At 32.6% G+C, this 24,661-nt stretch overlaps 2 protein-coding genes across 9 annotated transcripts; one reads left to right on the top strand and one right to left on the bottom strand.

The window, feature by feature from the left end:
* Positions 1-9,405: 9,405 nt before the first annotated feature.
* On the top strand, positions 9,406-10,970 carry LOC123904874 (F-box/kelch-repeat protein At3g06240-like). Its single transcript, XM_045954479.1, has 2 exons — positions 9,406-10,658; positions 10,776-10,970. The coding sequence occupies exon 1, from the start codon at positions 9,406-9,408 to the stop codon at positions 10,654-10,656; it is 1,251 nt and encodes a 416-aa protein (XP_045810435.1). The 3' UTR covers positions 10,657-10,658; positions 10,776-10,970.
* Positions 10,971-13,330: 2,360 nt separating this feature from the next.
* On the bottom strand, positions 13,331-23,807 carry LOC123911529 (histone-lysine N-methyltransferase ASHH3). Of its 8 annotated transcripts, XM_045962961.1 has the most exons (15): positions 23,708-23,772; positions 22,191-22,227; positions 22,098-22,132; positions 21,581-21,707; positions 21,244-21,352; positions 20,779-20,878; positions 20,395-20,473; positions 20,126-20,297; positions 19,908-19,988; positions 19,435-19,561; positions 14,403-14,439; positions 14,244-14,328; positions 14,053-14,098; positions 13,868-13,968; positions 13,336-13,474 (listed from the first exon to the last, which is right to left on the bottom strand). In XM_045962961.1, the coding sequence occupies exons 3-14, from the start codon at positions 22,104-22,106 to the stop codon at positions 13,897-13,899; spliced, it is 1,044 nt and encodes a 347-aa protein (XP_045818917.1). In that variant the 5' UTR covers positions 22,107-22,132; positions 22,191-22,227; positions 23,708-23,772; the 3' UTR covers positions 13,336-13,474; positions 13,868-13,896. The 8 variants fall into 8 exon arrangements, with proteins under 8 accessions (XP_045818916.1, XP_045818917.1, XP_045818915.1 ...); XM_045962960.1 differs by lacking the exon at positions 22,191-22,227 and having other exon boundaries at positions 13,331-13,466; positions 23,708-23,807; XM_045962959.1 differs by lacking the exon at positions 22,191-22,227 and having other exon boundaries at positions 23,708-23,807.
* Between the last annotated feature and the right edge of the window lie 854 nt (positions 23,808-24,661).

The following is a 24,661-nucleotide window of genomic DNA, read 5'->3' as shown; positions in this document are numbered from 1 at the left end:
GTTAAAAGTATTCTAATTTGGATCCTCTTAATCTCTCTCAACCATAAATATTGACTCTTTGGTTAATATAATGGCAAGATTATTAAAGAGGATTGATTAAATTAACCACACGTTAACAAAATAGTTCGGACGACAAAATGAAAAAAATGCAGCGTTGAAGCAATTAGTAGGAAAAAAAATCCAAAAATTGTGTTTTTTCTCTGAAACGAAAAATCACAAAAAAAAACAAAAAACAAAAATTTGCAACTAAAGCACACATATTTGTCATTTCTTGTTTCTCCACTGACTGTGTGTCTTCTTCATCCAGTATTCTCTTTATTTTGCTTTTTTTTTTTTATTTTGCAAAACTTGCATCAGAACGAAATGATCATACGCACACACACAAGTGTAAAATATTTTGATTCAAATGAGAAATATAGTCAAAATATTATTGTGATTTTAGCATATAAAATCATCTCGTCAAGTAAAACAAATCTTCTATATTATTATGTCATTTTAGCTTCAATTTGATTTAGATGCAACAATCACAATTCCTAATTGCTTCGCCGCTGCATTTTTAAATTTTTGTTGTTGTTATCTTCCGAACTATTTTGTTAAAGTGTGGTTAATTTAATCGATCCTCTTTTATAATCTTGCCATTGGATTAATCAAAGAGTCAATATTTATGGTTGAGAGAAATTGAGGGAAAAACTGATTGAGAGGATCCAAGTCCAAAGTATTCCAATTGTCTTTTTAAAATTTATTTATTTTTGACTCAATCTTAAATTTATAATTGTTTGTATAATGACACATCAAACGAGAGAGTAGATCCTCTAAATTTGTTTTTCCACCGCAGGGGGAGCAGTTAAGCATCCCACCATTCAAATTTCAATTTTTACTTTTTATTTTTTAATTTTCAACTTTTTAATCTATGGACAGGATTCTACTATCCTCTCATGTCACGGGAGGGAATCTTCTCTCATCAAACGATTATCTTTTTCTTCTTCATGTATCTTGTTAAAAGTATTCCAATTGTCTTTTTGACTTAATCTTAATTTTTTTTTTTGAAAACTTGGTATCCCACTTAATCTTAAATTTATAATTGTTTATGTAATGATGACACATATTTTTAAGTTTACATATCCAAACAGAAATAGCGTTTTTTTTTTTTATAAATTAAGAGCCTCTAGATATGAAATTATAAGTGGACATCACAACTATGTTGGCACCCCCCACCTATCCCCCTCCTCTATCTATTAGCTCATATGTATTAATAGAAATAGAATATATATATATATATATATATATATATATATATATATATATATATATATATATATATATATATATATATATATACACACACACACACATAGGGGCTAGGCCTTACCCCGGAGCAAAATGAAAAGGAAATTAAATAGTACAATATTGGGGGATTTCAAGCATATCCCGCAAGAAGTCATCACGTAGCAAAGATGGTAATGACTCCCACCATTACAAGTTGTTATAAGCATTCCCCGAATTGGCAATTCTATCGGTGCACGAATTACCCTCACGATAAATGTGTGACCATTGCAAAGTAACTCCACATGCTAAACAATTTAACCATCGATTATGCAAGTCCCATGGCACAATATCTATATTACTAAAGGCAACGAGTGCAACTTTGGGATCACTTTCGAGCCAGAGAAAGTTCCAATTCTTGTTGTGTGCAATTTTTATAGCAATGGTAAATGCAATGAGCTCTGTGTGAATGACAGGGAGGCCATCGTTTTCACTTAATTTTTGTGCAAAACAGTCCCTAAACCTTGTCGTGTGGCCGCGAAACAGTCAGCCACAAGCAGCCGAGACATTCGTTATGAATCCATCTGTATTTGCCTTCATCCATCCGAAGATTAGAGACCGCCAAAGCACCAATTTATTCGATGATGCAGTTGCTGGTCTAGGCGCAAGATGGAACTTCTACAAAATTGCAAAGTCTGTTGGGTTTGACAGCCCGGGAGCCAACGTCGCGCTAAGTTTGCTTGCCATTAAAATTTTCGATTGTGCGGCGTGCATAGTTATCTTTGCATTGCTGAAACGAATGTCATTTCTTGCCAACCAAATGGAATGGAAAAGATGAAGAACCGCAGATGTAGCGTGCATAGGCCGCAGTTGTAACTTTTAATTTTATGGAAGAAAAAAACTGTTTTTACAATAACACAAAAATTAAGAGTGGCAGCTCACAAACAAATATAAAAAACCTAGTTGAAGACGGCTGGCAATTCTTCTTTCCTTCAGTGCACTTCATTGCCTAACCAAAGCTATGGTCTTTGGTAATCAAATCTTGCAATATAACGGTTGCACTGCTCTCAAGAGTGAATGCGCAGTAGCTTCTCACTAGTGAGTATGTAAAATCTGCGGCGTTTGTTGATTTATATCAGCATAAGTGCCTTAAGGATACTAATAGTAACTAGAACTTTGACCCATGCGGTGCATGTGTCTAATTAGGTGTAATATGTAACAATAAAAAATAAAATACAAAAATTCTAAGAGCATTTTCAATAAGAGTAGTATAGGGAATTTCATGGACTAATTATTCTATATTTGTTTGTGTGCTTATTTTATATTTTATATATTTTTTAAATAATTTTTGAACCCCATCGTTTTGTTTACTTATTAAAAAAAATTGCTGATAACTAAAGGTTAAAAAATTGATGATAATTAAAGGTTAAAAAAAAAAAATAAAGACGTAATCAAGAACATAAACTTAAGTAGACATCCATAAATAAATAAAAATTGTGATTAATTCCGCCGTTCAAATTTATTGAAAAACAGGGTTAACATATTAGGATTCCTAAATTGTTTCATAATTGAAGCACATGTTTTAGCGGTTGAAAGGTTTTATTGTAAGTAAGAGATGCAGGTTCGTTGACAAATCTGTATATTTTTAATATAAAGATGCAATAAAAAGAAAGAGAAAATGAGGGGAAAAAAATTTGGTTTAGGGCTAGCTTATGTTAGCAAGCTTATAATATAAGAGATTATCGGTTTTTAATTGTTTAAATTGTGCAATGAAAATTGATGGTGCTTAATTGTCGTATGAAATCTTTCCTATGAAAGTTGATGGAGCTTAACACTTTGTGGACATAATTTAAATCACAATTGGTCTGCTAGTGCATATTATATCAATTGATCATCGGTTAATATTAAATCAGCAATATTAAAAACAAAATAATGAATGTGATTAGTGACATGACTATGGTTGTGTTTAGTTGTATTGCAAAAAAAATTGATTTAGTAGAATTGAGTTTGATAATAACTTTCCAAATTACACGTGATAATAACTTTCCAAATCTCACATGATAATTATTCTCTAAATTTATGATCCGGTAAAAAAAAATCATTGATCAGGAAAGACATAAAAATATTTCGTGATGAATAATATAGTCAACAATAATTTTGATATGATATACTTTTAAAATTGATGGTGCTTATCAATTATTGCACATAATTTTAATCACAATTGGTATACTTGCCATAATGGTTGGAAATATTGGCTTGCATTGAATGGTTGCGGGTTCGAATCCTAGTCAAGACAAAATTGTATTATTTTTTAATAAAAATTGCAAGATAAAATGGAGGGAAAACAGAGAAAACAAATTAGGGTTTAGAGTTTGCTTGTGTATACAAGCTTATAATATAAAAGATATTAGTATTAATTTATTTTAAAAGTGGTATAAGAATGTTCTTTGCACCATTATCTCTTTAATTTGAAATTAGTCTTAGTACCATATTAAAATGACCTCAGTGTCATTATATTGATTGATATTGTAGTATCAATACGAGTGGTATCGTAGGACCACATATTTTATCGTAGTACCGATGATTCATAGATTGATGTCGTAGCATCAATTTGAGTGGTATTATAGTACCACTGAATCACCGATGAATCATAGATTGATGTCGTAGAATCAATTCGAGTGGTATTGTAGTACCATTCAAGAAGGTGTATTCTTTGACCGATTTTTACCGTGCAGTAGCATATCAGTATACAGTTGTAACTGGACTGTTTTATCCTAGGGATGACGTGACTGATAGTCTGCTTGCACAAGTTTGGGTAGTGCCACGAAATGTTTTAAAAAGAGCGACCTAGTCCGCGACTCAACCCAATAATCTCTTCGGTGGCTAAAAATTATTTTTAAACGGTTTTTTAAATCCGAATACAACAAATGGAACAGCATTAAAATCTATAGTTGACAAAAAAATATGCTGGTTTTCTATGAACAATTATGTTGAAAGTTTGGTTTCAACTTGTTGAAAGTAAAGCTTATAATTATAAATAAATAAAAAACTTGTTGAAAGTAATTAGTTCTTCTCTAGCGATTTACTTCAAAACTTTGTTACTATGGTGATTCAACCGTATAGTTAAATCTTACTATATTAGTTAAATAAGTTTCACAGGGTTGACTGTTGATGAAGGGAAAAACTGTACAAAGCTTGGATTTATGTTGAAGTGACTGTAAAATAATATTGTTACTTGGTTAAAGTTTCATCAAGTGTGTATATGGTTTACAAACAGGGTGTTTGTATATAACTAATCTTTATATAGCTTCAATTGAAAAGTTTGGTTGCGCTATTGACAATATATAGCATAATGTGGCTCATACATGAACTGAAAGAGAGTTAGCATTTAGTGATCATTTAGAGAGTTTAGCATTACTTGGGGACATACTAGAGTTTCAAATTAGTGATTATTTAGAGTGTGTTTCGATAAAGTAATTAGAAATTTTAACAAATTTGAAATTTTAATCAATTTAAATAATTGTATTTGTATTACGTTTATTTTTAAATGTATATTTTTGGATAGAGTAATAGGAACTTTGAGTGTGTTTTGAAGTTTTTCGTCCAATTTAAAATTTCAAATATTTTTGGGACAAATTTGCAATTTTTAAAGGTCAATTTGTAATTGTAAAAAATATTATAGGGGTCAATCTGAAAATTTTGAAATATATGTGCGGAAGAAATTTCAAATTCATAACTTTTTAATGTTATTTGAAATTTCTTAAATTTAATTTGGACAAAATACTTTATAAATTTCCATCATTTTGAGATGTTATGTGCACAAATAGAGTACGACCAATTTTGTTAGAAAACATAGATTTTAAAGCTCTATCGATGAGAGGACTATCTTCTCAACATTTAATCGATCTGGATATAATTCTTATTAGGTTGTTGGAACATGATGTGAAAATGAAGGAAGAAACTTGGTATAGAAATAAACACAAGTATGAACTAAGAGAAGCGTGAATTGAAAAAAGCAATTTTAAGTCCCACATTGGAGGGAACACAACTCTTAGAAGTGTTTATATATAGAAAAGTGTCCTCTTGGGGTGTGCCCCAAGGGGTACCTTGTTTTGTAAGCAGGTGACCACACACTCCTTGTCGAATATCACACACGCGCGCCGCTGCCGTCCAGTCAGCCTTGGTGATATATTAATTTTTTAATGCTAAGAAAAAGAAAAATTTATTTTTCTTTACGAGACTAAGTCATACGATCAGTTATGCGTTGCCTGTTTTTACTGATCCACGTTTTATCTGATTCAGCTGATAAGGTCAGTTTGAAATTCCATTGATTCCTCAAATTCAGTTCCCCATTTCCTCGTTAAATAGCGGTTCTTTTTATTCATTCATCAGTTCATCAAATATTCTGAATATTAAGTTTTTCCTTCTCTCTGCTTGCTTTCTTCACCGATTTTTTTTCCTTTCCTTGTTGTTTCATAGAGTGGCTTTGCAGCCATAATGAGTTGATACTCTTGTGTCAATTATAGAATTAATTCATCGAATCAATAGAGAAGGGTGTATCACCGCCCGAATTCTACAGTGCAGTAGCAATTCAGTATTTAAATTGTGAAAGCTGTTTTATCCTGGAGACTTCACGGTTGATAGTCTACTCTGTACAATTTTGGGTAGTACCATGAAACGTCTTAAAGAGAACGTATTCACCCACGACTCAGCCGATATATTTTTCCAGTAGTAGCTTTTTTCGAAAAACAATTTATTTTTAAAATAAAAAACAACAGGTGTAATGATTCCTCAAATTCAGTTCCCCATTTCCTCGTTAAATAGCGGTTCTTTTTATTCATTCATCAGTTCATCAAATATTCTGAATATTAAGTTTTTCCTTCTCTCTGCTTGCTTTCTTCACCGATTTTTTTTCCTTTCCTTGTTGTTTCATAGAGTGGCTTTGCAGCCATAATGAGTTGATACTCTTGTGTCAATTATAGAATTAATTCATCGAATCAATAGAGAAGGGTGTATCACCGCCCGAATTCTACAGTGCAGTAGCAATTCAGTATTTAAATTGTGAAGGCTGTTTTATCCTGGAGACTTCACGGTTGATAGTCTACTCTGTACAATTTTGGGTAGTACCATGAAACGTCTTAAAGAGAACGTATTCACCCACGACTCAGCCGATATATTTTTCCAGTAGTAGCTTTTTTCGAAAAACAATTTATTTTTAAAATAAAAAACAACAGGTGTAATGATTCTAGAGTGTCTAAAGTGCTAGTATAATTTAAGCTTAATGGAATTACTATTATTGTATTTGGTTTAAATGTCTCATAATTCTGTCATTACGTTGAGGAAATTACATTGAAGAAATTATGTTGAAAATTATGTCGAGATAACATTTTAATTACGTTGAGAAATTATGATTTTAAATGTTGAGTCTTGTTGTGTTTTCGATGAATTATTTGCTATTACTTGTAATATGTTTGATCGTTCGAACGACGATGTTTATTGATGCTTTATTCTATTTGCATTATGATCTATTCTATGTGTGAATTCATCTCACTCTCGTTTTGGCTTTGCCCTACGGTGTGCAATCGTAGATTTTCATGTAACTGATGAGTCTTACCACTAAGTATCGAGTATGACTTTAGGACGTTGTCTTCTTTTCCTGCTTTCAATCAATCGAGTTGCTCTAAAAGGAAGCCAACTCCACAATCAATCTACCAAATCCATTAGATTGTCATTGTACAAAACACTTAATACTTACATAAATTTCTTACTAACTTGTATATTAGAAAATTAAAGTTTTGTACGATGTGTACTTAATTAAAAAAGCAGAACAAGTGTGAAAAACTTATCATTGATTGTAAAAGTCCTTTTATAAGGCAACCAAAAGTACTAAGACGGGTAGCTATGAACCCCGTAGACCATCCACACGGAGGTGGTGAAGGGAAGGCTTCAATTGGTAGAATTTATGGTCAATTTAAGTCTAATTAATCTTTTTTTTTTTCCTTTCTATTTTAGTTAAATACATATGGTTTTCACATATTTTTAGTGTTTCTTTCGTATTTTTTGTGATTTCGTCGTCTTATATTTCCCGTCATAGTATGTATTTTGTTTTTTCGTGGTAGTGCAATTTGTTTTTTGTTTTTTCATCTTGTTACGGTATTTATTTGTTTCAGGTTAAAAGATTAAGTTCGATCAAATGCAAATTTAATCATTGACTTTAGTGTCATAAACGCTACAGTGTGACACTTCAACTTGGTCAAATATATTATGTAAATTGCATGGAGTCATGGATGTTCTAAGTTTGTTCACAGATCCTTTAATTTTTAGTAGAGTTGTATATACGGGCTAAGATCCGTGGGTAGACCCGAACTTAAGACCAATTTTTTTTGTCCGTTTATATTTTTGCTCGTGCAAGTAGGACTGTTAAAACCGCGGATTATGTGGGTGAAATCTGCGGGTTCGCGGGTTGGCTTGTGACACATCTTTTTATAGATATATATAATTAATTACAAATTTTCACTTCTAAATTATAAACATGGTCATGTTTAAATCCAACACTCTCAGAAAAAACAAATTTTTTTTGGAGGAATATGAAACGTAGATTTTCAGAATACACGCTATTAGCTTGTGATATCCTTAGCATCCAAATCCAAATAACACTATGACATTGTGATATCCATACCTTCCACGTCAAACCTCGACAACCAATGACGATAAGAACTAATTAAATTTGATTTTGATTACATTACTCGCATAAAGAAGATAGATAAACTCAAAAATATCACAAATTTTATTTATTTTTATTTGTTACTTACAATTTATATGTTATAATATAAAATTACTAAAAATATAATTTTTTTTAGCATTTATGACATCAATATTTTAGTTTATTTTTTTAAAAAAAAGTGTTTTTTTAATATTTTTTTAGTAGTTCGCGGGTCAACCGTTTAATCCACGGACTTATGCTGACTGAACTCGGGCTTACATATCATAACCCGTTTACATTTACTGATGGTCTTGTTCGTCCCGTTTAATATGCGGGCTTATGCTGGGCGGGTTAAACGGGGCAGACTAGCACGCATACCCAACTCAAATTTTAGTGTCCGTAAAACGAAAAAAATATTGTTTATTTATGGAAAAAGAAATTGTTTATTTAGGGCGTGTATTATATTGAGATTTCATGGGATTTTAAAAGGTTTTTTTATGACATTTTTTTTTTGAGGTATTCAATCAAAACTTTTACAAAAGTTCAATAAATTGTGGTATTCAATTAAGATAAACAAGATTTTTCTTTTCTTTTGTTCACTTTTTCAACAATCTCATCAAAAGCCTTTGAGACTTTGTCAAACTCTCCAAGACCTATCAAATATGTTTTTTGCAAAAAATATTTTAACAAATTCTACATCTTTTTTACAAACTTTTGATTCATTACAACTTTTTACAGAAACAATTTTTTTTTCGTCACATTCATCTGCTTCTGTTTCCCATCAATGATGGTGATAACCTTTTTATTGGTGATTAGAAAAATTATGTAAAAACAAAACGTATAGTTTTTTTTTGTTTAAATATTTGGATTACCACAAAAATATAATTTCTTTTATTAAAATTTATTTAAAATTTTTCAAATATACAAAAGTTTCATAATATATAAAGTATTATGAAATCTTGATTGTAAAAATTATTTTGAAAAAAATCTCTTGAAATCCTTTCAAATCATTTGTTAAAAATCTTGATTGTAAAAAAATCTTGTAAAAATCAATATAGTCCAACAAAATCTCATAAAATCATCAAGATTTTTTTTGAAAAAATTGTCTCATAAAATCTCAATTCAATACACTCTCTTAGTAAAAAAAAAAGTCATCTACATTATTATTCCTTGGAAAAGAAGCCAAATCCCTGTAATAAATAAAAATCAAATCTTGTAATAAAAAGAGAAAAAATCGATCCTGCAATAATGAAAAATCAGATCCGTGCTGATGCAAGATTTTTATGATAAGAATGCTGATGCAAGGTTTTTCTGATAAGAATGCTCATGCAAGGTTAATTCTAACACTTTATATGATAAGACCAACAACAAGTCTTTGAAGTCACAGCCTCAATTTTCTTCTCTTCTCCAATCAAAAACTGCACCACATTGCTGCTCTGATGAATACCGAACCAAAAAACTCACGGTGTTGCCGCGGTCTATCCGAACCAACTCCTACAGCATTCTTGACCGAGGACCTTATCGTGGAGATCATATCCTGGCTTAGAGTGAAACCTTTGATGAAGATGAAGTGTGTTAGTAAGTCATTTAACAGTCTTATCTGTGATCCTAAATTCGTGAAAATGCACCGTAAACGATCTTCACGAAACACACTCTCCTATCTAGTTTGTTACAAAGACGATTTCAAGAAGGTTGATGAGGATTCAGTGGTTTGCTCCATGACTAATTTACACAACAACCTCCCCGCGGAGGATGATTACAGTTTTGTACCCTTCTCGGTTGGTGATTTAGTTAAAAATCCTTCGATGATTCCCAGTCTCGATGATCCTTACTATTGTTTGATTGACAAGGACTGTCGTAAAGTTGTTGGTTCTTGCAATGGATTGGTTTGCTTGCTCGGTTCATCTGAGCATCAAACATGGTTCCGTTTCTGGAACCCCGCCACTAGGACAATATCTAATAAATTAGGTTTTCTTCATAATGTCAAGTATCGGTATAAATTGACAGATTGGAGGTTTACTTTTGGTTATGATAATTCAACCGACACTTATAAGGTTGTGGCATTACTTCTGGGGAATCGCCCGTGGAAAACGGTGGTACGAGTTCTTAATTTTGGGGATAATATTTGGAGAAGTATTCCAAGTTTTCCTGCTAAGCCTCTTCAGGTAGCAGTAAGTTCACAAATCAGCAGGGGGTTTGGGTTTAATGGTGTGCATTTGAATGGCACTGTTAATTGGTTGGCCATTGGGAGAGGTCGATCTGATCTATTTGTGATTGTTTCGCTTGATCTAAGTACAGAGACATACAAAATATTCTGTGTCCCTCGATTTTCTCTTGAGGAGTTAAAAGTACTTCCTCGCCTTTGTGCCATGATGAATAACCTTTATTTATATCATGATGTCAACAAAACCGATTTTGTTATATGGATTATGACAAAATTTGGAGATGATAAGTCTTGGACTAGACACCATCTACTCAGCAGCCATGACCTTCTTGGGTTGAACATTAAATATGATCTCTTTTCGTCTTTCAATATTTATCTCAATCGTGGTATTATGCTATTCTTACAAGACGACAAAGCTATTCTCGCTCATTTGGCAACTGGAACACCATTGAAATCTATACTTAACAAAAAAATATGTTGGTTATCTATGAACAATTATGTCGAAAGTTTGGTTTCAACTCGTTGAAAGTAAGTTAAGTTCTTCTCTATCGATCAAAGATATACTTGTTTCAATTTATGTTAATTTAAGTACTTTGCTTCGATATATTGTGTGATTGTTTCCTTTACTTCAAAACTTTGTTACAGGTATGCCAGCCGAATCAACCGTCTAACCAGAAGAATTCCATGTTTAGTGCTCATTTATGCTGAATCTCTATGTTTGATCTGATTACACCAATTCAAGTACACCCTATGCATGGAAGTGAAGTGAGAGTTGTTTTATCTGATATAGAGTTGTAATATTGCATTGTGGTAGAAACTATTTTCTTTATTTTTATTTTCACATAGGGATATAACTGCACTTTTTTTATTATTGTCCTTGTATTGAAATTATTTTAATTCTCACCAATTATGTTGTGATTTCTAATTTTGAACCCTTCCTTTTATGTTATTTGACTTTTCTTTCTGTGCAATGTCTGTATAATTTTGTTTTTTACTATACATGTGTGCTGTACTCTCTATGAATATTCAACAAATTATAAAGCAATTATGCTAGGACAATTGAACAAAATTTAAGTACAGTGCAATTTAGTGAGATATTGAACAACGAACGAGCCAGCTTTCTCAACACCACATTTTGAGCTTATGATTTAATAGTTGCACCCGCTAAGCCAAAGTCCCTGCTACGCCACTCTTTGAGTGCACCTTGACTGCATGGGAACCGAATGCTACTGATCCATTTCGGACTATATCTGCCTTAACCAGTAAATCATAATAAATGTATTTGTATTAAAGACCCATTAGAGCATTTTTAATGGATTATGATATTCAGTAATTGAAGATGCAGTGGTAGGCATTAGGAAGTTTCAACTTTGGCTTGCAAGAGTTCTTTACATAATTGAGGTTCTGGCATTAAAAAACCATATATGAATTTGAAATTAGTACTATTTTATGGTTATGTTCTTTTCTTTTGATAACAACATCTAAGAGGAGGTGATAATTTTGTCCCTGCACTGTCATAATTATATCTTTCTCGGCCCTATCTCCCAGCTCCCATTATATCGGCACCATCAACCCATGATTTACGGATAACTCACTGCAGTAACATCCCCTTCAATCTCTATAAATAGGGAGGTTCAAGGACCATTTGAGGGCCAAACATTAATTATTTGAGAGAAATCACCATCATTCTAACACAGCCACTATTACTTATAAGTTTAGGATTCTCCATCTTGCGGATGAAAAAATGATGACACTTCAATGTTGATTCAACAAAAACAAGATATAATAAATATATGATCAATTTTTAGGCACAAATACTTTTTTTACTTGTTCTTTTGCTAAATAAACATCAATTGGATCGGTTTCATGAGTTTAACTCAATTGACAAGGGACGTTGCATATATGCAGGGGACCAGGGTTCAGTGACGGAGCCAGAAAATTTTGGGTCTGTTTGGTAAAAATAAGTTATAGGCTAGCTGATAGCTGAAATTTACTTTTCATTTTATTCTTTTGATTATTTCATAAACAATCAAAAAATCATGTTATGTCTATATGGTCACATGACCATGAAAGTCTTGGTCGACACCACTACCATGAGCTGCTAGCGAACAGAACCTCCTACACCCAACAACCTATCAATCATGCAAAAGCAAAAAAATAAAAATAAAACAGGGGATTTAAATTTGCTACACTAATTCTAACTCTCAAAAAACCATATCCTTTGTATAAACATCAGGGAATCAGTAATAAGTTTAACTTTTGGACTCTCATAACAACATTATATATATTGGTGTGTTTTGGTTAGTGTCAATATATATACTAGTATGAACACATATGCTCTCTATATAAAAAATTCTAAAGAAATTTGTGCAGGCATGTGCCCACATACGTTACTATGTGGCTCCGTCTCCGTCCCTGCCGGGATTCTAACCCCGGTCATCTCACTTATCTACCTTAAAAGTGAAATTTCTGGCTACTATGCCACTTGACCAAAATAAAAATAAATAAATAAAAAACTTCAATTGGATCATTGTCTCAATTTCAAACATCTGAATCCATTACCTAAATGTCATCAAAATTTTGATCTTAGATCATATGAAAGTGCATCCATTGAAAGAAGCCAATCCACTAAGTAAGAAATTTAAGACTGCAAGTATGAAATCTTGTCATGTCTACCTTCACATGGTACAAGAACCAACTACAAATCTGGTACATGAACAAAAATAATAACTTAATAACCTCAATCAATTTAAAAGCAGCCTCATTGATTTGTCTTTAGTATAATGTTCAACATAAATAAAAATGAAACAAGGTAAAAAATGTTCTCTCAGAAACTTTACCAAAATGACTATTAATTTATGAGTACAACATTATAAGCCACCAGTGACATTCTCACTTTATTGGATACAAACCTACATGCATTAATCAAGAGTAATGCATAAACAAAAAAAAAAAAGTTTTTCTACCTCTTAGGAACTCCCTAATTGATCACTAAATTTTGAATTTCTTATACTAAAAAATTGTTTAAAAAAAATAGAATACAATTACAACAATTGCAAAATCCCTTTAAAGGACACAACGTGAGTCCTCTCATTTTAGAGTACAATCAGGATTTGCATAGAATATAAGGATTACTACTTCCAGTACTTTGAACTCCGAAGAAGAAAAAAAACTTATTATTGCTTTGATTTTTTTTTTTTTTGACAACATTATTGCTTTGAAATTTCAATCAATGTGACTTGTGTTGATGTATCCTTCATATTCTGTTTGATATTAGTACAAGAACTATGCACATGCAATGAAAGAATAGTGTCTCCAATTTTTACTTCCTTCACCCTGCACCTCTGAATAACACAATAATTAGCAATCCTATTTTCTCCATAAATTTTCCAATTTTTGCTTGTAGCAACAAATAATTAAGGGTTATGATTGGTAACATATGTAACAACAGAATAAATAATGGAACACTTTGGAGCAATTTGTTATGTAAATTTTAACAAGGGTCCTGTTTGGATAAACAACTTAATTAAGTCAAACTGTTTTCATATGATATAACCCTAAAAGCTCTTTTCAAAAGCTATCCTGGAGAGCTTATGGAAATAAGCTGAAAACAACTTATGGACATGTCATAAGCTATTTCCATAAGCTCTCCTAACCAGTCTCACAGGTACTTACTCAAATACGTCAATTCAAACATACCCAAAGGTCATATAAATAGATGCAAAAGAAATACTCACATGAAAGTGATTCCTGCCTAATAGTTGCATCACAATCTCACTAGTTCCCAATCTTCTTTTGACATGTCACAAATTTCAACACCACCATCCTCAAACATGATCTGAAAAAGTAAATGCATATTCATATTCATATTTAATCACAATTTTCATCTAAATTGTCAAAACACAACCAAATAATCTCTTACCTTGTGTTTTCGGGAATATTCGTCAAACCATTTAATAATCCCAAATCTGAAGCATTATAAAATAATAAATAAAAATTAAAATAAAATAAATAAAAAGATTAAATTCGATTTCAGCTATAACACATGAAATCAAGGATAGTATCACAAACTTTGCAAGTATCAGAATTCAAAAATAGACTATTTCGATATACCTCACATTTCCAAGTTGTTTTATCATGATTACTTCATCAACACAATTGTGTAAGCATTTTGATTGATCAAAAATCCGAGAACTTCCTGTAAAACCAACACAAAAATGAAAATTTCATAGTGTAGAAGACAAAGAAAAGGAAATGAAGAAATAAGCTCACCAATATGCACACCTTGCATGCCTCCATTCTGACAAAGCTTCCCAAACAAAAAAACCCACAATTAGTTGACAAGGCATTATACATTAAAAATATGCATGCAGTGCATAACTAAATTCAACAACAGTGATTGAGCTAATGAGAACAGGGAAAGAGAAAGATATCTTTATAGAAGAAAGCTTAGAGAGAATGCTAAGAATGAAAACTCAATTTGATTGAATAACTTTAAGTTACAAGATTTGGAGGAAACTATCATTTATAATATAGGCTAAGCATTCAGAATGCTGAGCAGTCAAAATTGTTTACAGTTTTGAACTAAACAGTTAGCAAGGTACTAAATCATAGTTAATCGAGTCCTATCACAGTTTTGACAGTTACAAAGCAGTTGTTGAATCGTATTGACTCCTATCCTTTAATAGGTAGCATCATTAGAAAGGAAAAGTTCATTTAATCAAATAAAGTAATGGTCATCCCATCCAGAAAGGCATCACCAGTTCCATTCTCTAGAGAATCATCCTAATTGTTATTTTACATTTTATATATTTCCAAACCAGTAATTATCCTAATAAATCCCGAATCAACCATGTGAGTGTATCAGAGTTTGCTCAGTTCAGCTGTTCTAATCAGCTTGTAAAGCATGAAACAGGCACGCAGCCACATCAATGTAAACTGATTGTAACTGCCTCTAAGTTAGTAATCAGATGGTGTACGATAGCTCTTCTGTAAGTGTAGGTTAGCAGTACTCATAATTCCTATAACTTAATCTATGAAGATCAAGAATTCATAATTCAGTAATACAGATTTTCTCTCTAATTAGTCATGCTTTTTACATGATGACCAAGAGCAAAGCTCTTTTGACTCATCCCCGATAATGCAGCAACACAGCCTAAACATTCACAACCAGAGGAATGATAATTATCTCAGACGTGCTCCTGAGCTATCTTCAGAACATTTCACTAAGCATCTTACAGACAATCTTGTTGTTTTTCCCCATTTTTCCACTTGTCGTTACAACTTTTCTATTCGACCGTGACATAAAATCATTGATGGATCAATTTTTCCACATTCTTTCACAACCTAATAACTCAGGTTTTCATGGATCAAAGCTAATATGACCAGGTGCTTCATAATCAGTGGCCCCATTCTTTATTAATTAGGTCGTCTGAGCAGGGCCAGCCCATGTAAATGTCCAACGTGCACGTGTTATCAAATGTCTTTCGTGGCGGAGCCATGTTCTGACAGCGTAGTTAATTCCATGTCAGCTGACATAGGCCGCAATTCCTATTAATCTGTACTGTTTTGCCATAGCCTATAACGCTGCATTTTAGGGTGCGTTTAGGGCAGGCCCATAATCCATCGCCTGCCATTGATAACACTGGCATATGCACTTTTTGCAACATTAAATAGGGTATCAGACATTTTTTTTGAGAAATACAAGATATAATAGTAATCAAATTTTCTAAAAAAAATAGAATATATGAAAAATATCTTATAATACTTAGATCGTATCGAGAGTCCCACAACGACTAGAGATATAGTATAAGTAGTGCTTATAAGGGATCGGGCATTCCTCACTTTACAAGCTGGTTTGGTGGGGTTGAATTAAGTAAGCCCAAATTCCAAGATGTAGGTTGTTGCGTCATTTGGGCTCAAATACCAAGGTGCCTTTGAGTCTCGAGAAGCCCAAGCTCACACGATAAAGGGATCTCGACAGATCGTATCTTGGAGTAATTTAGATTAAATTACACTATCTCTTAAGGATTGGTTTCCATATTTTCTTATGTATCATGATTTGTCATTATTTAATTTTAATTAAGATTAGTTATCAAGCTTTAGTAGAATAAGTTCCGGTGCCCCTTTAGTAATAATAACATCCAACATATCATTTGTTAGCGGCCAACACTCGGTGGGATTTAGTCCCACATCGGATAGATAGGACTCTTGAGAAGAGTTTATAAAGAGGAGGCACTCCTCACCGTACAAGCCGGTTTTGTAAGGATGAGTTAGGCCTCGATATTCATGACATCATTCGCCCCTCTTATCATTATTTTGTAGATGTAGACGAATTCTCAAATTCTCAAATATCTACTACTCGTGTGACTATCAACATCACAATATTTTCCTTCTCGCTGGTAGCATAAATTGAAGCTACCATCTTCTCTCAAGTATCTCTATCCTTGACCTTCTTATTATTTTGTAGACGTAGACGAATTCTCAAATATCTATTACTATCTCCACGATATTTTTCTTTTCGCTGGTTGAGCATAAATAGAAGCTTCCCTCTCCTCTCAAGTTATCTCTCCACCCTCCACCGATAACACTATCAGTTTGTCCAACTGCCATGGCCTCCTTCCGATATCCTCGTAAGTCAACCTTTATGGCCCTACCAATTTTTGCCCGAGTAGTTTGGTCCCAATTTCCGCAAATGCAGTCAGGCATCAACAATCTCGCAAAATCAATTTGACACCAGCTATCTAAGAGAAATAATCTTTGCTTTAGCTATTCAAAAGCAATTTGAACCCAAACGTGTCAAAGCTCCAACAAACGCAGCCTCGAGCCCCATCATTTTCCTAAATGTGATATGGACTCACCATGCAATTTGACCCCAATTGTGCCATAGCTCCAAACGAAACCCCTACCCCCACCATTTTCCCAAATGTGTTATGGACTCGCCGGCAGCCAATCTCTATTTTTTTATTTTACTTATTTTAGAAGTTACATCTATATAGCAAGCTCGAAGCTTAGTAAGCTTTAGCTTGAGGGAGACTATTAGTGTATATGAAAAATATGGTATAATATTTTGATCATAACTTAAACAAAAAGCATGGATCGAAGAATATAGTGCATTTGTTTTTTGTAATTAATTGTGCCTAAATTTCGCCAGCCTAAAGAGGCTCGGGCTGTGCACTTTCAGCCCCAATTCCATTAGTAATGAGGATTAGGAATATCGGATTTTCGCAATATGAGTCTTACTCAGACATGGGGGTAGGCGAACTACTATGATCTATAGATTCCCCGACCCGATTTCACGTGGGCTGTCCTAACAAGCCGCCCTTCCAGAACAGGAGAGGTTTCTCTCCTGGAAGAAGACAATTGGAAGAGGAAAGGAAGATCTCTAGAACTTTCGACGTCAATTAAATTTTTTGGCGCAGGGAGCAGAGTTGGCAGGTAGCCCAAGGAGTAATTCAGAATATCTTATATATTATCTTTTCTGATTAGTTTTATGCTACCTCATATATTATATGATTTGTTTCCTTATTTAAATTAAAGAGACAGAGTCTAGTTTTAGTATAAATATAAAGTTAATGTTTTCTTTTTCCTCCAACTATACCTAAAGGACTAAACCCTACAACTTCATCATGTCTTTATCAAAACTTATATGTTCTATGGTGTACTTTCATCAACTAAGAATTTGTTTTTACGTTACCTTTATATAAATTAAACGATTAATGTTTTGTGTTATAGTATTCCTTTTATTCCAACTATACCTAAAGGTCTATAACTTCAACATGCTTTTATCAAAACTCCAATGTTCTATGGTGCCTATTCATTAGCTAAGAAAGTAAAAAAGGATGGCTTAGTACACTAGGCTCCCACCACTGTAAGGAGTCCAATAGTGACCGATGTACAGAACCGATACGCTTTAATGGAATAGGTGGTCATGACATGAACTCATGACCACATGGTCACAAGGCAACACATGAATAGAACTTGTGACCACTTTTCAAGGTACATTAGGCTCCCACCACTGTAAGGAGTCCAGCAGTGACCGATGTACAGAACCGATACGCTTTAATGGAAGAGGTGGTCATGACACAAACTCATGACCACATGGTCACAAGGCAACTCATGAATAGAACTTGTGACCACTTTTCAAGGTCACGACTCACGACACAACAACCTTACCATCATGACAAGGTTCAGCCTCTGAACCGCCAGGCTAACAGATCATTATATTATAGTTTTCAAGCATTTTTAGTCTACTTATATATCCCCAATTATCAAAATTTTATAAATCTTACAATTGTTTCAAACATACTATATGGTTCACCCGTTGATAAGTTCTATTTAAAGTAGGAGAGAAGAGGATAAAACACCAAATCATACTTTGACACCTATTGACACCTAATTTGTAAGCACCATTGTTTCCAATTTATCCTCGTAATTAAATACTGCTCACCCTAAAAAATATGGTTAGTTTATTGTAATGATTGGCGACTTTTGGCTTAACAATTTATAGTTGTTATTTGGTGATATAGTTATTTTAATACATTTAATACAAAAGCACTGAAATGAAATCAAATGCCTAATGTGGAACCTAGTAAGGCTGTGTTTGCATTGCTTCTTGTCGCATTTCCATCAGAATTTCACGAATTCCATGGCGAGGGTTTGTGACACCATTGGCACCGGTAACACAAATAGGCACTAATAACTCTCCCCTGATAAAGAAGGGAATTGATACGCATTCAAAACACAAACACATAATACACAAAATATACATATGGTGGAAAAAAAATGATTAACTCACTTCTTGGGTTGAATGATTTTGAAATAAGTGGTAAGACATAACCAATATACTCCCTCCCCTCCCTTCACGGTCCAAATAAGGATTTCACAATTCAAAGCAAAACAGACAAGCAAATCTATCTGTTAGAATTAACAAATCACTACAGTGATCTACTTAGACAGATATATATTGCACACTAGAAGACTGATTTTCAAAAGTACAAAAATCATAGCTACTGACAATGGAAACATATTTTAGAGTATATGATCTTTATTTTTCAACAGTCTTCAATAACTTAAGTAATAACTTTATGATGATATAGTATAACATAAAATATTAATTATACTTCCAACCGTCAAAACTATACGGTTTGACAATGTATATTTACCCAACCAATGCAAAAAAAAGCATAAGCTCACAATAAAGCTTTGAATGATAGAAAGATGCTGAAATTCAGTATATGATATTATTGAAAAGTCATGGATATTTAGAAACATATCTACTCTATTTTAGAGAAGATGAAGCCACCTGATATGCAACTAATTTTACTGCAGCATCTGAAGACACTTTAGGCTTGGTAGGGCGCGCACCCAGTTTACGCCTACACTGAACAGCGCCACAGTGGCAATCTTGATCTGCACCAAATTGAACAAACCTGCTATGCAGTTAGAAACTTAGAATTCACCATCATTACAACAGAGTCATACATATATCATATCATTCCAGACACCAAAACTTTTCAGTAGAAGAGAGTTTGCCTGTTTGGAGTAGCCCATTTGAGTTTATCTACTGACATACGGCACTAATGAAATTGTTTTTGTGAAATTTTTATGGAAATGTGTGAAGTCAACACATTGGAAATTAAAATGTTACACTTTTTGGATAAATTATTTCTTTATATGGAATGCTTAAAGAGTGCCCCGGGGCACTCATTAGCAAGACCCTTAATCTATTTATCCAAACAGGGCCTTAAAGAATGTAATAAAAGAAAGTGCACATACTGGTAGTCATAAGTCAGATGCTCGCCCTTCTGTATGTCACGAGTTGCAAATATGCCAATTCTGGTTTCGCCATCTATTATCCTTAAGATATGGAAAACAAAAAGAGAAAAAAAAATTTAGAAAATGTGCCAAACTATTCTATCATGTAATGTTAGATAATACAAAACAATCCTAAAAGACCATGTGTGTGAATAAAACAATTAGAAAGTAAACTAAACCATTTCTGCATCTCAGTATTCGGGCAGCAGCTATGATTGATATATCTTGATTTGTTTCCCTTATTAGTTGCATCTATCACCATATCTCGAGTGATTTCACATAAGTAAAAGTTTGTTTCCCCACGATCTTTCATATTCCAAAGCCTCTGTTCGCATGTTTTGTCATCGATGACTGTAGAAGGTGGTAACAATAACATCCATAAGTAGGTTTTAAAATAATATAATTATCATTCTATTAAAGTTTATCATAAAAACAAATTAATCATCACCTTCTCCAACATATTCAATGACAAATTCCCCAAGCTTGATATCTTCATCCGCCACAATTCCAGAACCACATTTTTCAGTCTACAAGCAATATATTACAACTCATAATGTCAAATGTGGATATTATGAACAAGCAGATCAAGCAAACATTATCTAAATAAATTTCAAATGCTTATGAACAAGCAGAAACAATCAAACATTACCTAAATAAATTTCAAATGCTTCTAAAGTACAAAATTTAAAATGAACAGAAATACAGGAAAAATTTGCATTAAAAATTTTCATGGTGTAAAGCATGAATAGTTACAAACAATATTAAAGAATATCGAAAGAAAATGATAGTACACCAAAATCCCAAAACAAAACCCTGATCCAGAAATATGTACCTTAACCAACTTCATCTTTTTCACAGGACGATTCTGAAAAGCTTTGTTGAGACACGAGATCCCACATTTGCAGGCTGAAGAACAGCTAGACAGAAGCATCCTATAGGGACACAGTGAACATAACGAATGAATAATTATGATTGCAGATTTATGTTCATATATATACTTGCTAGTTGCTACAACGGTAACATAAAAAAAATAAAAGCAGAGACTATGAGCAAATAAAACAGAAACTACTTTTTCATTTTCAACATAACACCACTAACTACCACCACCACATTATGATATCCCAAGGTGACTATATATTGGTGAGTTAGGAAGGTTATCTGATAATGACAAAATTCAATGGAGTAGGACATGAGGCAGAATCGAAAACATTACTTTTCCATGGAGTAGGCTAGAAATGCTTGCCAACACATGAAAAAAATCCTGAAGTATATACACAAAGAATACTTGGTTACTTACCCACAGTGGCAATCTCTTCCACATACACCAGTAGATTCAGATGATGGTTCGCAGGAACAGAATATGCCATGATCAAACTTTCTCTTGTTCTTCTTGGTGAGATATATATCTTAAGTTTAAATAAGAATCAACAAAAAGATTATCGGAAATATAAGCAAACAGACAAACTGTACAACAGGATCAAATAAGAAGAAATGAGGAAATTATAAGCAACCAAAGACTGCATATCAGCTTTATCAAAGTAAACCGAAATCCATAAAGGAAGGCCAATACTGTAAAAATCAGAGCTAAACAGTTATTGTAAACAATCTGACGGTCCAACATTTATAAAGGATACTGCGCTTAATATGGGTGTACTGTGTTGTTCTGATCTTAACCCATTCTGGAAGCTCAAAGTCAACAGGTTCCCCAATCTGGCTCAACAGCTTGTTGAATACAGCTCCAAAACGATTCTGCTCAGAATTCTGTTAAACAGAGATAATTTTCAAAAGATAATTTTTCATTGACTTATTGCACAATAGGAAAAGCCTAGCACAACATTTTGTCAAAATACATAACTCAGACACATTCATATAACGAAGCCCTATCAGAACCAAAATACATTATTGTTTCGTTAGGAAGGCCATCTTCAACTTAAAATTCATACAACAGAAAGATCAAAGAAAATGAAGTAGGAATAATATAAATAAATACAGCAGGTATTATAAAATCCTAATTGACTAATTTCTAAGAATTGTGCCAGTAGAATGATATAAATACAAATCAGTTCTGCCAAAGAAGTTCAATATTGCTACATAACTATATTATAATGAATAAAGAACTGAAGAGAAGGACTTAATTAAGAATCAACAAACCTTTTTCATGATGGAATCCGACAGGCATACTCCACCTATAGCATGAAGAACAATTTGTGAGAATTAAGTAAAGTAATGAAAGGCATACTCCACCTATAGCATGGTGAAAGTAATGAAAGGCATACTCCACCTATAGCATGGTGAAAGTCACAAATTCATTTAAATTTAAATTTAAAATGAAAATAAAATGCTAATCAATAAACACTTTTTCATAACAATTTATAACTTCCAATAACCACTTTTCATAACTATTTATAACTTCCAATAACCACTTCATATAAGTTAATCAATTAATCAATTTTGAATGCAGAAACATGTGTCTGCATAGAAGAACAATACAGGTCCTACAGGATTTAGTTTGTATTAGAAAGGATCAATTTAGTTTACTGAAATATCACCATTCTCAATGCTTAAAACAAATTATTCTATGCAATTGGAGTTGCAATAAAAAAAATATTAATAATTAAATTCCCAATATGCAAGTCTCTGCATACCATCCGGTAATTCAACTAAACCATGACCTATATTTACGGGACTGATTCTTCACACTTCTTGACCCCAACTTGTTATAAATGTTGCAAACATTTCCTCATAAATTATTATTACATTGCACTCAACAGGTGAATATGCATCACTTCCAATTTGCCACAAAAATATAATAAACCAAACAACTATCTGTCACACTTTAAAGTCCAACACTTTCACCGTCCCTTTACATTGAATAAAAATTCAAAATTCGGAAAATCTAACATACATAAAATTCTACATACCCTTCACCCCCAAACAAGAGAAACTAATGTGAAATTCAACATACATGTATAAATTTCTATATTTCCCTTCACCCAAAAGAAAATAAAATAAAGTTCAAAAGAAAATAAAATTCAAAATAAAATAAAATAAAGTTCAAACATACATAAAATCTACATAAAATTGGATGCAAAATTCTGAAAATTTAATAACAAAATAATCAGAAATTCAAAATCCAAAATTCAACATAAAATCTATATTTTCAACATTATATTATAACATAAATAAAATAAAATAAATAACAATACCAAATTCTCAAAATTTAATGAGAGAAACTAAAGTGAAATCCAAATCAAACAAGATAAAATCCCCCAAAAACAAAATAAAATAAAATTCAACATTAAAACATACATAAAATAAGATGCAAAACTCTAAAAATTTAATGAGAAACTAATAATGTGAAATCCAAAATCCAACATACATATACATAAAATTCTACTGAAACAAGAAAAAAACCCCAAAGTAAACAATTGCAAGATTCAAACTTTTGAATTCCCGCTGTTTTCTTTCACTGAACTGAATCACAAGACAATGTGGAGAAATCAAGTGAAGTCACCACATTTATTAATTAATTAATTAATTAAATATAAGAAAATTTAATCACAAAATTGAATTTTTGAAGAAAAACCAAGAGAGATTGTGGTGAATGGGAGAAAGTACAGTGAAGAATTTGAAAAGGGTTTGAGTGAAATCAGCAAGAATCTAGAAAGGGAGTTGATCGCGGAAGCAGAAAAAGTACAGTGAAGAATCTAAAAGGGTAAAATTGGAATATGAAAAAATTCAGAGAGAGAGAGAGAGAGAACCTGGAAGAAACGGTGTTGAATTGAAATTGAAAATGAATCGGGAAAAGGATGGTTAAGTTAGTGAGTGTGTGTGTAACAGTGTAAGAATGAAACTGCCGTTGTTGGTTTTTAGTTGCTACTCAAATATTAATTTTTTTAATTAATTTATTAATATATTTTTGTACAAAAGAGGGCAGAGGCCCAATTAATTTATTAATTTTAATAAATATATTTATTTATTTTTTTACCAAAGTAAATAAATTATTTAAAAATATATATTGTAAGAATGAATTGAAAACTTGAACTCAACGGTAAAATTAAAAAGATTATTTAATTTAATTTAAAAAGTCGAAATAAAAAGAATTTTAGTTATTTGTTTTTTTGGGTATAATAATTCTTTGTTTTCTTTTTGAATTTAATTTATATGCACCGTCAGTGTAAAGTTATTTTACACATGCATCCTATCATATACTGACACATCATGTATGATATTTAAAAACACATGATGTCCAACATCCAAACCACTACCCTATGTGACAAACAACAAGGTAACACAACCATTTATAGCCAAACAATTCAATCCCACCACCAGCACGACCGCTGGCAATTAAGGGAACAAGTGGATTCACGTTTGTAGGTTAAGTAGAAGGAGAAACCCACTGGTACTCAAATTGCGAACAACGAACGGAGTAGGTGGGTGAGAAACGACCGCCAAAGATGGCGGTTATGAGATCCATAGGAGTTGTAATCCTAATTGGGGTTTGTAGGTGATATGGAGGGTGGTGTTAGGTTCACGACACCTCGTCGCACCACTGCCGAAATTGGCTACTCTTGATGGAAAGGGGTTTGGATTTGAGAGTGAAGAGTGGAGATGATTCAGTTGTGATTAAACTTTATATAATCATTATTATTATTATTATTATTATTATTATTATTATTATTAAAAAAAACATCTTGTATCTCATTCAATTGACT

Source organism: Trifolium pratense, linkage group LG2 (genome assembly GCF_020283565.1).
Source record: "Trifolium pratense cultivar HEN17-A07 linkage group LG2, ARS_RC_1.1, whole genome shotgun sequence".
NCBI lineage: Eukaryota > Viridiplantae > Streptophyta > Magnoliopsida > Fabales > Fabaceae > Trifolium > Trifolium pratense.
Note: the sequence above shows the minus strand (reverse complement) of the source record. Positions and strands in the feature narration are given on the sequence as shown.